The sequence below is a fragment of the Podarcis bocagei genome (assembly GCF_964188305.1).
Source record: "Podarcis bocagei genome assembly, contig: HAP1_SCAFFOLD_303, whole genome shotgun sequence".
NCBI classification, from domain to species: domain Eukaryota; kingdom Metazoa; phylum Chordata; class Lepidosauria; order Squamata; family Lacertidae; genus Podarcis; species Podarcis bocagei.
The window spans coordinates 17439-30807 of record NW_027670145.1 but is presented as its reverse complement, the minus strand read 5'-3'; the positions used below and the strand labels follow the sequence as shown (position 1 = coordinate 30807).

General features: G+C 39.7%; 1 protein-coding gene across 1 annotated transcript in view; it reads right to left on the bottom strand.

Moving 5' to 3' along the window:
* LOC308579621 (receptor-type tyrosine-protein phosphatase epsilon-like) overlaps window positions 1-13369 on the bottom strand; it is a gene marked incomplete at its 3' end in the record, with an annotated part of 62315 nt that overhangs the window by 32955 nt on the left and 15991 nt on the right. Inside the window, exons 2-3 of the mRNA XM_081214197.1 lie at window positions 1140-1242; window positions 751-824 (exon numbers count right to left, since the gene is read on the bottom strand). Of these exons, the coding sequence (XP_081070323.1) occupies window positions 751-824; window positions 1140-1242 (177 nt within the window). The remainder of the gene's footprint in view (window positions 1-750; window positions 825-1139; window positions 1243-13369) is intronic.

The following is a 13369-nucleotide window of genomic DNA, read 5'->3' as shown; positions in this document are numbered from 1 at the left end:
AAGCCAAGTGATTTAAAGGATGTGACCTTACTTCAGGTAAGTGTGTACAGGATTGCAGTCTTAAGTGCCCTGAACACTTGGAATGCAATATCTAATTGATAGGTATTAGCAACATCACACTGGTTTTGATCTAGGGCAGAGATAAAGATGCTTAAGAGCCACTACTTTTAAACAAAAGTATTATTCAATAGCTGCAACTTTCTGCAAGTCCAGTTCATGGCTCTGTTTCAAGGCTTTTTTAAATACATGAAATAAAAACATCCAGTTCACTCAGCTGGGTTGTACAGTGATTTCTGTCTCCTTCACAAATGAATAGGTATGATACACATGTTTTAAAACTACTGTTTCTCACATTCACAAAACATTCTTGTGTAATTATTTCTTTAAAATATTTATATACCCTTCTTCAAACCTAATTTTAGGACAAGGTATACTTAAGATCTCTCGGTTCTATACCTAACATTTATAATATGTAAAAAGTGGCCCAAGTCTAACTAGACTTTAAATATAAATATATTCAATTTCCAGTCTTTGTCTTGGATCCTACACCCTGTTATAGATAGAAACTTGTAAGCAGCATATTACTACAAAAGCGAAAGTTGCTTTAAAAAGTAAAGAAAGTTTTAAAATAAAAACAACAACTAACAGTAACAAACATTTCAGTAATCAAACATTTACATTCAGCATTATATTTACCACTTTAAAAAACCTAAGATTTTCAATATTAAGTAAATCAAATTTATATTTTACCTTGCTCTTCTAAGATTCCATTCGGTATTTTTTTATCACTTGAAGTCACCACTGCTTTTCTGTGTTTCCTGAACCTTAATAATTATAATAAGATAAATTTAGGGGGATAGTGCAGATCTGTTGTGAATAAATAAGTTACCTGTTTACGTATAATACTGCAGCTTGTCTCACAAACCATGTAATTCTGGAAAAACTCTTTCTAATCATCTTCCGTTTGTAAAAGCTTCAGATGGTGGAGAGAAACAGTGTGTGTAACATCCTCCGCTGCCCTCGCTAATGTGGGTGAGTGCAGCCAGCACAGCTGCACGCAACACACTTTCATTTCCTCATTAGATCACATGGAAACAAGACAGAACTAGTTCCAAGCTAAGCGTCTGATGTCTGCTTACCTGAAGAAATAGCCAGCTAAAAGGATCAGAATTATAAACACCAGAATCAGGATCAGCATTGAAGTCAACAGATGTGGCGGTGGACTGTTTTCTTTTGGAGGGCCTAGGAGTTTAAAAAGAGAAGTAAGAAGTGGGGAAACAACGAATTTCTTAATCTCTAACAGATAAAATCGCATACACACAGTTCCTACTTAACAAATTACTTAACACGAATTAGCCACATAGCATTTTGAGCAAGTTATAATCTCTTTTGAAGTTCTTGGCTAGAAATGAGAATCCTGACAGCAACAATTCCCTTGTCACTTCCAAAATAGTTTTGCCATACAGCTATTTGCTTCTTTGTTGTCAGACAACGCCATCAAACCATAAATGGCCTTCATGTACCCTTCTGAGCTTTGTGGAATATTTGACCACCAGGAACAGGTGGATGCCAACTGATTTTCATCCTAAACTTAAAAGGGCAGTAAGTTTTCCCCACTCACAAACCACCACCAGTTCTTACTTCCTCATCAACAATCTCTGCTAACGTGCTACACCATGGGTAGGCCAACTAAGGCCCGGGGCCCGGATCCAGCCCAATAGCCTTCTAAATCCGGCCCCCAGACGGTCCGGGAATCAGCGTGTTTTTACATGAGTAGAATGTGTGCTTTTATTTAAAATGCATCCCTGGGTTGTTTGTGGGGCCTGCCTGGTGTTTTTACATGGGTAGAATGTGTGCTTTTATTTAAAATGCATCTCTGGGTTGTTTGCGGGGCATAGGAATTTGTTTATTATTATTTTTTCAAAATATAGTCCGGCCCCCCACAAGGTCTGAGGGACAGTGGACCGACCCCCTGCTGAAAAAGTTTGCTGACCCCTGTGCTACACTGAATCTGGAACTTTGTGGTACCAGGAATTAAATACATATTTGTGGGAATGTACCATGGAATATGTCAGGGCTTTGCATCTGTTATCTCTTTGACAAGAGCTAGGTGAGAAATGGAAGAGGGAGAAGTTTAAAACAGTCACTTTCCCCCTTTCAGTGTTCCTGTCTTCTCGTTGTACTCAAACAGGGACACAAGTTTAAGTAAATTGGGGGTAGAGCCACCCCGAGATGAAAACTGTGGATTTAAACAATGCCACAGGTTTAAGCAAAGCAGGTATGGAGCGAAGCTGAACTTTTTTAAATTAAGAAAACCCAGACAAGTCAGTTTTAACAAGGAAAATAGCAGAGATGGGCACAACTCCAACCCTCTTTTAAATTGCCATTTCCTCACCCCTGCTCACTCTACTCAAACTTTTGCCATGGTTTTAAGCCATCACTTTTTCTTTTCAGTTTTCCTTCCACTGTGCTTTATTCAAACCTCTGCTGTTTAAAACCAAATGCAAATGAAGAAGGGATAATATAAGGTGAAAAAATGTGTGTTGACATTAGGCATATAAAAATACTCGGAGTAATAATCTTAGAAAATACCAACATCATATTTCAGAGGGAGGAAGAAATAAAAGATGGCCGATGAGATATGAGAGATAAAAAAGTGTATAGTCATAACATTTTTGTTTTTACAATAATACTGAGACGACAGGCATTCCTTATGTAGAAACAAAAGTATTATTGTCTGCTGAATCCTTAGGGCTTTTCAGACACAGAACCACCCTAAATATTTAGTTCCAGAAGCTTTAATTACAGATTTCTTCTATTTATAATGAAATACTTTTTCTATCCAATGCCATCCATTGCAACAAAACTAATAAATACCCATAGGACTAAGCATACTTCATTCTGCCTCATAACCTAGAGGAATCCAAACTAATTATTTTACTTTAATTGATAAGGTTCCCCCCTCTTTTCCCCACCCATTGTTTCCTTCTCACAGCTTCTGAACTTTAAATAGAGCAGCAGATCTCCTTACATGGAACACACGAGATTGTGCATGTGCAACAGACTTTTGCTGAACAACAACTCTCTTGCAAAGCACAACAGCGGTTCACAACATAAAAACACAGAATACATAATAAAAATTAGAACAAACCAATAAAACCCCTCCCCCAAATACGTTTAAAAAGACATAGCAAGTTAATCAGTCAAACGTCTGGTTAAAGGGAAACATTTTTGCCTGGTGCCTAAATATATGTAATGAAGACATCAGACGAACGTCCCTGGGGAAAGCATTCCAGAAACGGGGATCCGTCACTGAAAAGGCCTGCTCTTGTATCATCACCCTCTGGACCTCTCGGGGAGCAGGCACATGAGAAAGGCCTCAGATGATGGTTGTAGGGTCTGTGTTAATTCATATGGGGACAGGTGGTCCTTAATATCAGAACTTGGAGAAGCTTATCATAAGCTTGAGATCATTCATACTACTCTTTAGCAAAAGTGCAGATGACAAAGTTGTGTGCTCTGGATGGGATTTAGATTTAGATAAATTTATTGTCATTGTCCGTATATACACAGTATACACAACAACGAAAATCAAACACCCACCCAAAGACCGGGTTCACATATACATTTGCACGTATCTCCGAACTCTCATCTATTTAGACATAATCTATAAAACATACATAATCCAGAATATAGCATGACCTATTAAAAACATAACATAACCTAAAACCTATCTCATTCCTTCCACTCCCTACTTACTAAACCTTGCAACTGGCCCTGAGATCATTATTTAGTGCAATCAGAGCTCTTGGATAGAAACTATTCAGAAGGCGTGTGGTTCGTGTTTTCATTGTCCTATATCTTCTGCCCGAAGGCAATAGTTCAAAGAAGTTGTGAGCAGGGTGGGTGGGATCTCTCAGAATATTATGTGACTTCTTCAAGATGCGAGACGTGAAGATCTCATCCAGGGTTGGTAGTCGGAGCCCAATAACGTTCTGGGCAATTTTAATTGTTCGCTGTAAAGCTTTTTTATCCGTTTCAGAGCTGCTCCCATACCACGATAATATACTATAGGTTAGGACACTCTCGATGGTACTATGATAATAGGACAGGAGTAGGTGCTGGGATAGATTCAGTCCCCTGAGCATTCTCAGGAAATACAACCTCCCCTGCACCTTCCTCACAACCATATTAACATTTGCAGTCCATGAGAGGTCCTCCGAGATATAAATGCCCAGGTATTTAAAACTACCAACCCTCTCCACTTCCTCGCCATTTATGTGCAATGGTAACAATACACTTTTCTTTCTCCTAAAGTCAATTATGAGTTCTTTGGTTTTTTTGGTGTTAAGCATAAGATTATTTTCTTTACACCATTGAATTAACCCCTGTACTTCTTTCCTATAAGCAGTCTCATCGTTCTCACTGATGAGCCCCACCACTGTTGTATCATCCGCAAATTTGATGATTGTGTTGGACTTATACAGTGGGGTGCAAACAAATGTGTACAGAGAATAGAGAAAGGGACTTAGCACGCATCCCTGAGGGGCTCCTGTGCTTAATACTAGAGTAGAAGAATAGTAAGGTCCCATTCTCACTGTCTGCGGCCTATCAGTCAGGAAATTCCTTACCCAGAGACAGATCTTCTGATGTATACCCAAGTTGGTCATTTTAAGAAATAACCTGTCTGGCAGAATTGTATTGAAGGCAGAACTGTAGTCCACAAACAACAGCCTTGCGTAGGTTCCCTGTCGTTCTAGATGACTCAATACAGTATGGACGGCGATGGAAATAGCATCATCAGTAGATCTGTTTCTTCTGTATGCAAACTGGAACGGGTCTAAAGTGGATGGAAGACTAGCCTTAATATAATCTAGCACCAATCTCTCAAAACATTTCATAACAACAGATGTTAAGGCTATTGGTCTATAATCATTGAGAGATACCACCACTGACTGCTTGGGGACTGGCACTATAATCGATGTCTTCAGGCAGGTAGGGACATAACCCTGCAACAGGGATAGGTTGAAAATGTCCGTAAATACGCCGGCTAATTCTGCAGCACAGTCCCTAATAGCCCGTCCCATGATTCCATCCGGTCCAGCTGCCTTCCTGATGTTAATGCTCCGAAAGGCATGTTGTACGTCACAGGTCTGTAATAAAAGTGGTTGTCTATCAGTAGTAGTTTCTGATGATGTGCTGGTGGCCAATGCTGTAGTGACGATAGTTCCGGTTCCCTCCTCAAAGCGGCTAAAAAATTGATTCAGTTGATCAGCCAGGTGCGCACTGCTGCTAGCCAATTCGTTTTTAGTATTTTGCCCTGTAATTTGTCTCAAGCCTTGCCATACTCGACGAGGGTCGGAGCTCTCAAAATGTTTTTCGATCCTCCGGCAGTACATAGCTTTGGCGTTCCTAATACCCTTTTTCAATTTGGCTCTAGCTTCTCTATACTGCTGCGCATCACCAGAGTGAAAAGCAGCATTTCTTGCCTTTAACAGAAGATACACATCCCTGTTTAGCCAGGGCTTGTTGTTAGGGAACACCCGTATTTGTTTGGTGGTAGTGACAACATCAATGCAGCTTTTAACGTAAAACAGTACTGTTGAAGCATATGTGTCCACATTATTCTCCTCAAAAAGCGACCACTCGGTGCTCCGAAAGCAGTCTTGGAGTTGCTCAGATGCACCTACTGGCCACACTCGTATCTCTCTAGTTGATGGTCTAATTCTGCGTACGAGAGGTCTATATGATGGTATCATAAGTAAGGATATGTGGTCTGACTGCCCCAAATTGGGCAGGGGCTTGGTCTTGTATCCATGCATGATGTTACTATATACTCGGTCCAAGGTGTTTCCCCCCCTAGTGGGACAATCAACATACTGGTGGAACTTAGGGAGCACAGTCCTTAAATCGGCTCGGTTGAAATCACCAGCAACCACAAGTGCTCCATCCGGGTGGGCCCGCTGCTGTCTGCTAATAGCAGTCAGCAGGTGGCCCATAGCTGTAGTAGTGTTTGCATCGGGAGGTATATACACCGCTGTTATTATAACAACATTAAACTCACGTGGCAAGTAAAAAGGGCGGCACTTCACCACTAGGTACTCCAAGTCAGGAGAGCAATGCGTGTCCATTTGTTTAATGTCTGAGCTCCAGTTGTTGTTTATATAAACGCAAATTCCTCCTCCTCTGCTCTTCCCGGATTTGGCGGTTCTATCCGCTCTAATTACTGAGCGTCCTTCTAGCTGCAGAAGTCCCTGTGGAAAGGAGGGATCCAGCCACGTCTCTAAAAGGACCATAACACAACAGTCCCGGATACTTTTCTGCCGAGAGGTAATAAGTTCCAACTCCTCTACCTTGTTGGGTAAGGATCTCACATTTGATACAAGGAGACTTGGCAATGCAGGCTTGTGGGGGTTTTTACCTAGCCTCACTCGTAGTCCAGCCCTGCAACCCCTCTTCTGCTTGCGCCCTCTCCGTTTCCTTTTCTTTCTGGCAAGGAGAGCAAGGGGAGTATCCCAAGAATGTGCAAGATATGGAGGCTCTCTGATAAGCTCAGCTGGAATGTTGTAGGTTGAGACCTCCTGGTTGCAGCCTTCCCCTCTGCCGATACTTAAGAGCTCTTGACGACTATAAATTACTTGTGCCTGAGTATTCACAGTCCATAGCAGCAATAAGTTCACAGATAAAAATAAAACACAAATCACTGAATACCGGTCTTCGGAGTGCCGAGCCGCTGCAAGTGCTTGCGCCGCCATCTACCAGGCATCCCCCTTAAAGAGGCAGGTTGCAGTTTGGGCGTGCTCCTGGAACCATCACTGTATGTACCGTATTTTTCGCCCTATAGGGCACACCTAGGGGTTTTTTTTGGAGGGGAATAAAGAAAAATAATTTATTCCCCCCCCCCAGGCATGGGGCTGGGGTGGGGGAAGCCCAAGCTTCCCCCGACCCCAGCCCCCAGAACAGGCTGCTATCTGCAAGCCTTGGGAGCCCGGCGGGAACTCCCGCGGGCTCCCAAGGCTTGTGGATAGCTTCCTGAAGCCTGCATTCACCCCATAGGACGCACACACATTTCCCCTTCATTTTTGTTTTTTGTTTTTTTTGTAAATTTTTTATTGGTTTTACAAAAAAATTTTAAACAATACAAACAAATAAAAAGACAAACAAACATGTATAATTTCATAACCTTTTTTTCATATCCCTTACTTCATTTTTGGAGGGGAAAAAGTGCGTCCTATAGGGCGAAAAATACGGTAAATAACAATAATAAAACTAATAATTATTATGGTAGAAATGCCTCATGAAATGAGTGCAATTATGTGGTTACTTTCCATGCCACTGAGACAACACACTGCTGGCATGGAAGAAACTAGGCTGTCGCACCCATTCCACATGGTTCTACTTACAAATGACACTGAATTACTTATGCACTTATGGACCACGGGTGCTACAAGCTGCACACTGCAGGTGAAAACTATTGTATGCATATAAAAGTTTGCAAAACTCCAGGAGATATACTCTTACAGCTCAGGTGTAGTGTGTGTGAACATAAAAGCACACACACAATAAAATACATCTCTTAAGTGAGTGAATTTTCACTACTATGAACTATTATGAATTTTTTACTTTGAAAATATGTGTTTTTGGAATGATGGACATCAGAATCAATGTCTTGTAAGGTCACCCATATTTTCCATAAAATTTATTTTCCTGTGTTCAAATAGCCATCCAGTGAAGCCAAGCAAGAAGGGCAACAGGGACCACCTTACCAACACTGGCAGTGCGACTGTAACATATAATAGGTAGATACTGAAGGTGACTCCTAGCTCTGTACTGAATCCAAACAGTGATACTTCATCATCATCATCACCCTGTGTTATCACAACAACTTTCACTTTGTTATGGATGTTCTTTGCAGCGTGTCATGTGTGTAACAGAACATGCACATCTAATTTTTCAGGCGATGTTGTTGTTTTCTCTTGAAGCTATTACTAAAACTTTGTATGTTCACAATATTTGCTTTCCTGTTTTGAGCTTCATAATTTGAAAAGGGAAAAAATGGAAGGAATGTTCCTGCTTAGGGATCCATCCATCCACCCACCCATCCACCACACCCTTCTCCAGCATACAACTCTGTAAATTGTCAGAGGATCATGGAGGGCATTCTACTCTACACAACCAGTTTTCTGTTTCCTATCTTTCAACATTCTGCAGCTACTAAGAATGCACAGTTCACCCTGGGCTGGTTTGTCTTTTTTAACAGGGGTAGTGTATACTTCTGCAAACCCTGAAAATGATACTGTAATATTTAATGGATCCCTTTTTGGTGTTGGTGGGGTAAAGAGAAGAACATTTTTCATAAAGTATTTGGAACACGTAACTTTTTGTCCTTATGAACTTACAGATGGCATTGAATTAAAACATTTGGGCAGGACCTTCCAGTTATTATCTAGTTGCAGTCTTGTAACATCCCTGAAAAGGTTAGTCAGTACTGTATTATCCATTTACAATGGATGGGAGGACTGAGGCTGAGAGCAGCTTGCCTAAAGCCACCTACTAAGTTCATGGCTGAGAAAAGATTCAAACCAGGAACTTCATGATTTGCAACCTAGTCTCTTAGATACACCACTGGAAATAATATGCACAAGAGCAGAATTTTCAAAAATCCACACTGGGGAAAGCTACTTAGTGATTTTCTGATTTCCATATGCATACAAACTTGTAATACTCTTATGAAAGTGAATTATCTTTGCACTTTAAATGCACAGAAGCATATAAATGCAACCTGAATAATAATAATTTAACAATTCTTATAATAAATATACTCAGCAGTTATACTAAAAGCAAACACAAGCAATGAACTACAGATCTATTTGCTGCAGTCCTTTTCATTGCAACAAATAGTCAACCGCAGCAGTACAGGCCTAAAATAGAGTATGGCAATTTGTTAAACATGTGACACTCGGTGGGCTATGTGGTTTGAAAGGTTTGGAGAGCTGTAGCAACAGTAATTTAGGGTCCACGTTATGAGAAGCTTCAGTTATCGTCTGGATAATCAGATCCAGCCAATCTTTGTAAATAACCTCCCTGTTCAATATGCAAATATTGCCTCTTATTAGATGGCACTCACCCTCTTCCTACTTGAAATGCATTAAATAAAACAGAGGTCCGGCCCCCCGTCTTAAAAAAGATCTTCTCCCTGTATAAAATTTTATAAACAGGAAAAGCTTCAGAAGAAGATGAATGACCAGGAAGGAGCATGGCATCCATTACCCCCTCCCTGAGAGCCTGCACATTCATCCTTAACCATGGTTTGGGCTTGGTGTAATATGCAAACCAGGCCACTGTCAAAGAGCTGTGAGTAAGGGAAAAGATCCTGTGGCCAAGGAATCTGTAAGCCTAGGAATGTCTCTTCTATTTTTTTTTAAAAAAATTTTTATTGGTTTTACAAATTTTTTAAAAACAATACAAACATATAAAAAGACATACAAACATGTATAGTTTCGTACCCTTTTTTTCATAAACCTTGTTTCTCGGACTCCCCCATACCTCCCCTTTCTGTATCCCAATGTCCAAAGTTTTTCAGCAAGTTCTAAATAGTTCTGTCAAGCCTCTGTCCTCTTAATCTTTCCTTTAATCTAATCTTATATCGCTGTAACCCTTTCTTTCTCAAAACCTCGACATTCTAACATTCATCCAGTTTATAGTAGTCCTTAAGATAAATTTTAAACTTCTTCCATTCTTCTTCCGCCGTCTCCTTTCCCTGATCGCGGATTCTGCCAGTCATCTCAGCTAATGTCATATAGTCCATCACTTTCATCTGCCATTCTTCCAGGGTGGGTAGATATTGTGTCTTCCAATACTTTGCGATAAGTATTCTTGCTGCTGTTGTAGCATACATAAAGAAAGTTCTATCTTTCTTTGACACCAATTGGCCGACTATGCCCAAGAGAAAGGCCTCTGGTTTCTTAAGGAAAGTACATTTAAGTACCTTTTTCATTTCATTATATATCATTTCCCAGAAAGCCTTAATCTTCGGGCATGTCCACCAAAGGTGATAGAAAGTACCTTCAGTTTCTTTACACTTCCAACACTTATTATCAGGCAAATGGTAAATTTTTGCTAGCTTGACTGGGGTCATGTACCACCTGTAAATCATTTTCATAATATTTTCCTTTAAGGCATTACATGCCGTGAATTTTATACCGGTGTTCCACAACCATTCCCAGTCAGCAAACATAATGTTATGGCCAATATCCTGTGCCCACTTAATCATAGCCGATTTGACTGTTTCATCTTGTGTATTCCATTTCAGCAGCAAATTGTACATTCTTGACAAATTCTTGGTATTGGGTTCTAACAGTTCAGTCTCTAATTTTGATTTTTCCACCTGGAAGCCAATTTTTCTATCTTGTTTGTAAACCTCCATTATTTGATAATAATGGAGCCAATCTTGTACTTTTGGTTTCAATTTCTCATGACTCTGTAATTTCAATTTATCTCCATCTTGTTCCAAAATTTCCCAATACTTTGGCCATCCGGCCTCCATATTGAGTTTCTTCACTGCCTTAGCCTCCAAAGGTGACAGCCATCTAGGGGTTTTATTTTCCAACAAGTCTTTATATCTTATCCATACATTAAACAACGCTTTTCTGACAATGTGATTCTTAAAGGCCCTATGCACTTTGATTTTATCATACCATAGATATGCATGCCAACCAAATGTATTATTGAAACCTTCTAAATCCAAGATATCTGTGTTCTCGAGGAGCATCCACTCTTTCAGCCAGCAAAACGCTGCTGCTTCATAGTACAGTTTTAAGTCCGGCAGGGCAAACCCCCCTCTTTCTTTTGCATCTGTAAGTACTTTAAATTTTATTCTGGGCTTTTTGCCCTGCCAGACAAATTTCGCAATATCTTTCTGCCACCTCTTGAAACAGTCCATCTTGTCAAGAATCTGCAAAGTTTGAAACAAAAACAACATTCTAGGCAATACATTCATCTTAATCACTGCAATTCGGCCTAACATTGACAATTTCAAATTTGACCATATTTCTAGGTCTTTTTTAATTTCTGACCAACATTTTTCATAGTTGTCCTTATACAAGTTCAAATTTTTAGATGTCAAATAAACCCCTAGGTATTTCACCGTCTTAACCACTGTCAAACCTGTCTCTTCTTGAAATTTCTCCTTCTCCGTATCTGTTAAGTTTTTTTCTAATACTTTAGTTTTTTGTTTGTTCAGTTTAAATCCGGCTACCTGACCAAATTGTTGGATTATCTCCAACAGCCTTTTCGTACTAGTGTCTGGCTCTTGTAGAGTCAATACTAGGTCATCTGCAAAGGCCTTTAACTTGTAATGTTTAACCCCGACCTGTACACCTTTAACCTGCTGGTCATTTCTAATCATATTCAGCAACACCTCCAGAACAGAAATGAAAAGCAATGGGGAAATTGGGCACCTCTGTCGTGTTCCTTTTTCTATCTTAAGTTCCTCCGTTATCACATTATTTACAATCAGCTTAGCTTTTTGTTCAGAATATATCGCACCCATACCATTCTCAAAACCTTGGCCTACCCCCATCCCATGAAGATTCTTTTTCATAAAGCTCCAAGAAATATTGTCAAAGGCTTTCTCCGCGTCCACAAAAATCAACACTGCTTTGGTGTTTATATTCACCTCTAGCCGTTCCAAAATGTCTATTATATTCCTTACATTGTCTGATAAATGCCTCTTTGGGAGAAAGCCTGCTTGGTCCCTATGAATCTTCTCCATCAACACTCTTTTAAATCTTTTCGCCAAAATGTCTGCAAAGATTTTGTAATCCACATTAAGTAATGATATTGGGCGGTAGTTCTTAAGTTGAGTCTTTTCAGTCTCTGTCTTTGGTATGAGTGAAATATACGCTTCTTTCCACGATTCTGGTGCCTTTTTTCCCTCTAAGATCTCGTTGCAGACTTCCTTTAACGGTTGAACCAACCACTCCTTCAAAGATTTGTAATATCTGGAAGTCAGTCCATCTGGCCCTGGAGATTTGCCCAATTGCATGTCCTGAATGGCACCCTCTATCTCTTGTTCTGTTATTCTCTGGTTTAAATCCACCTTGCTTTGATGAGAGATTTTTTGTAATCCATGTTTATTAAGGAATTTATCTATGTCCTCTTCATTTTGTGGTCCTTGAGAATAAAGTTTTTTAAAGTAGCTCAGAAAACAGTTTCTAATCTCATTGGGTTTAGATATGTTCTTTCCATCCACTTCTAGGCTTGTAACTGTATTTAGTTTCTGCCTTTTCTTCAATTGCCATGCCAGAAGTTTGCCACATTTGTCTGCCGATTCGAATGTCTTTTGTTTCATTTGCTTTAACTTCCACTCAATCTCTTGATTCATCAATTCCATATATTGTGTCTGGTATAGCTTAATCTCTCTCAAAATCTCCTGGGACTTTGGTTTTGATCTTAATTTTTTCTCTCCTTCTTTTATCTTTTCCAGGATCTTTTCCTTCTTCTCATTCTGCTTTCTCTTTTTTATTGAGTTTTGTTGAATCAAAAAACCTCGCATCACAGCTTTACTTGCATCCCAGATCACTCTTTTTTCCACATCGGCCTTTAGATTTATTTCAAAATAGTCCTTTAGAGTTTTTTGGGCCTTCATGTGGATCTCCTTGTCTCTAAACAGGGTGTCATTCATCCTCCATCTAAATTGACCAGTTGTTGTAAGTTTCATTTCCATCTTTACGGCGTTATGGTCGGAGCAAGTTTTTGGACAGATTTCTATCTTCTTAATCTTTGGAGCCATCCCACTAGTGATCCAGTTTTGATCAATTCTGGTCCAGGTCATCATTGCTTGAGAAAAGAATGTTCCTTCTCTCTCAAGAGGGTTCCTCGTTCTCCATATATCTATTAAGTCCATGTTCTCGGTCATTTCAAAGAAGGTCTTCGGAAGTCTCCCTTCCTTTGAAATTGTCAGTCTTTGTGCTTTGTCCATATTTGTAGAAACCACACCATTCATGTCTCCCATAATTATCACATTATAATCCAAATAGTCCATCAAAGTTTCATGGAGCTTCTTGAAGAATTCCGCCTTGCCTTCATTTGGTGCATAAACTCCAACTATTAGAAATTTTTCTCCTTGCACTTGTATTTCAACTGCCAAATATCTTCCTTGTTCATCTTTAAACATCATTTTTGGAACCCATTTCTCTTTTACATAAATCACAACTCCTCTTTTCTTAACTTTGTCCGATGAAATGAATTCTTGTCCTAATCTTTTATTTATGAGTAGTTTCCTGTGTGCTCTGGTTACATGGGTTTCTTAGAATCATAGAATCATAGAATCATAGAATCATAGAATCATAGAATCATAGAGTTGGAA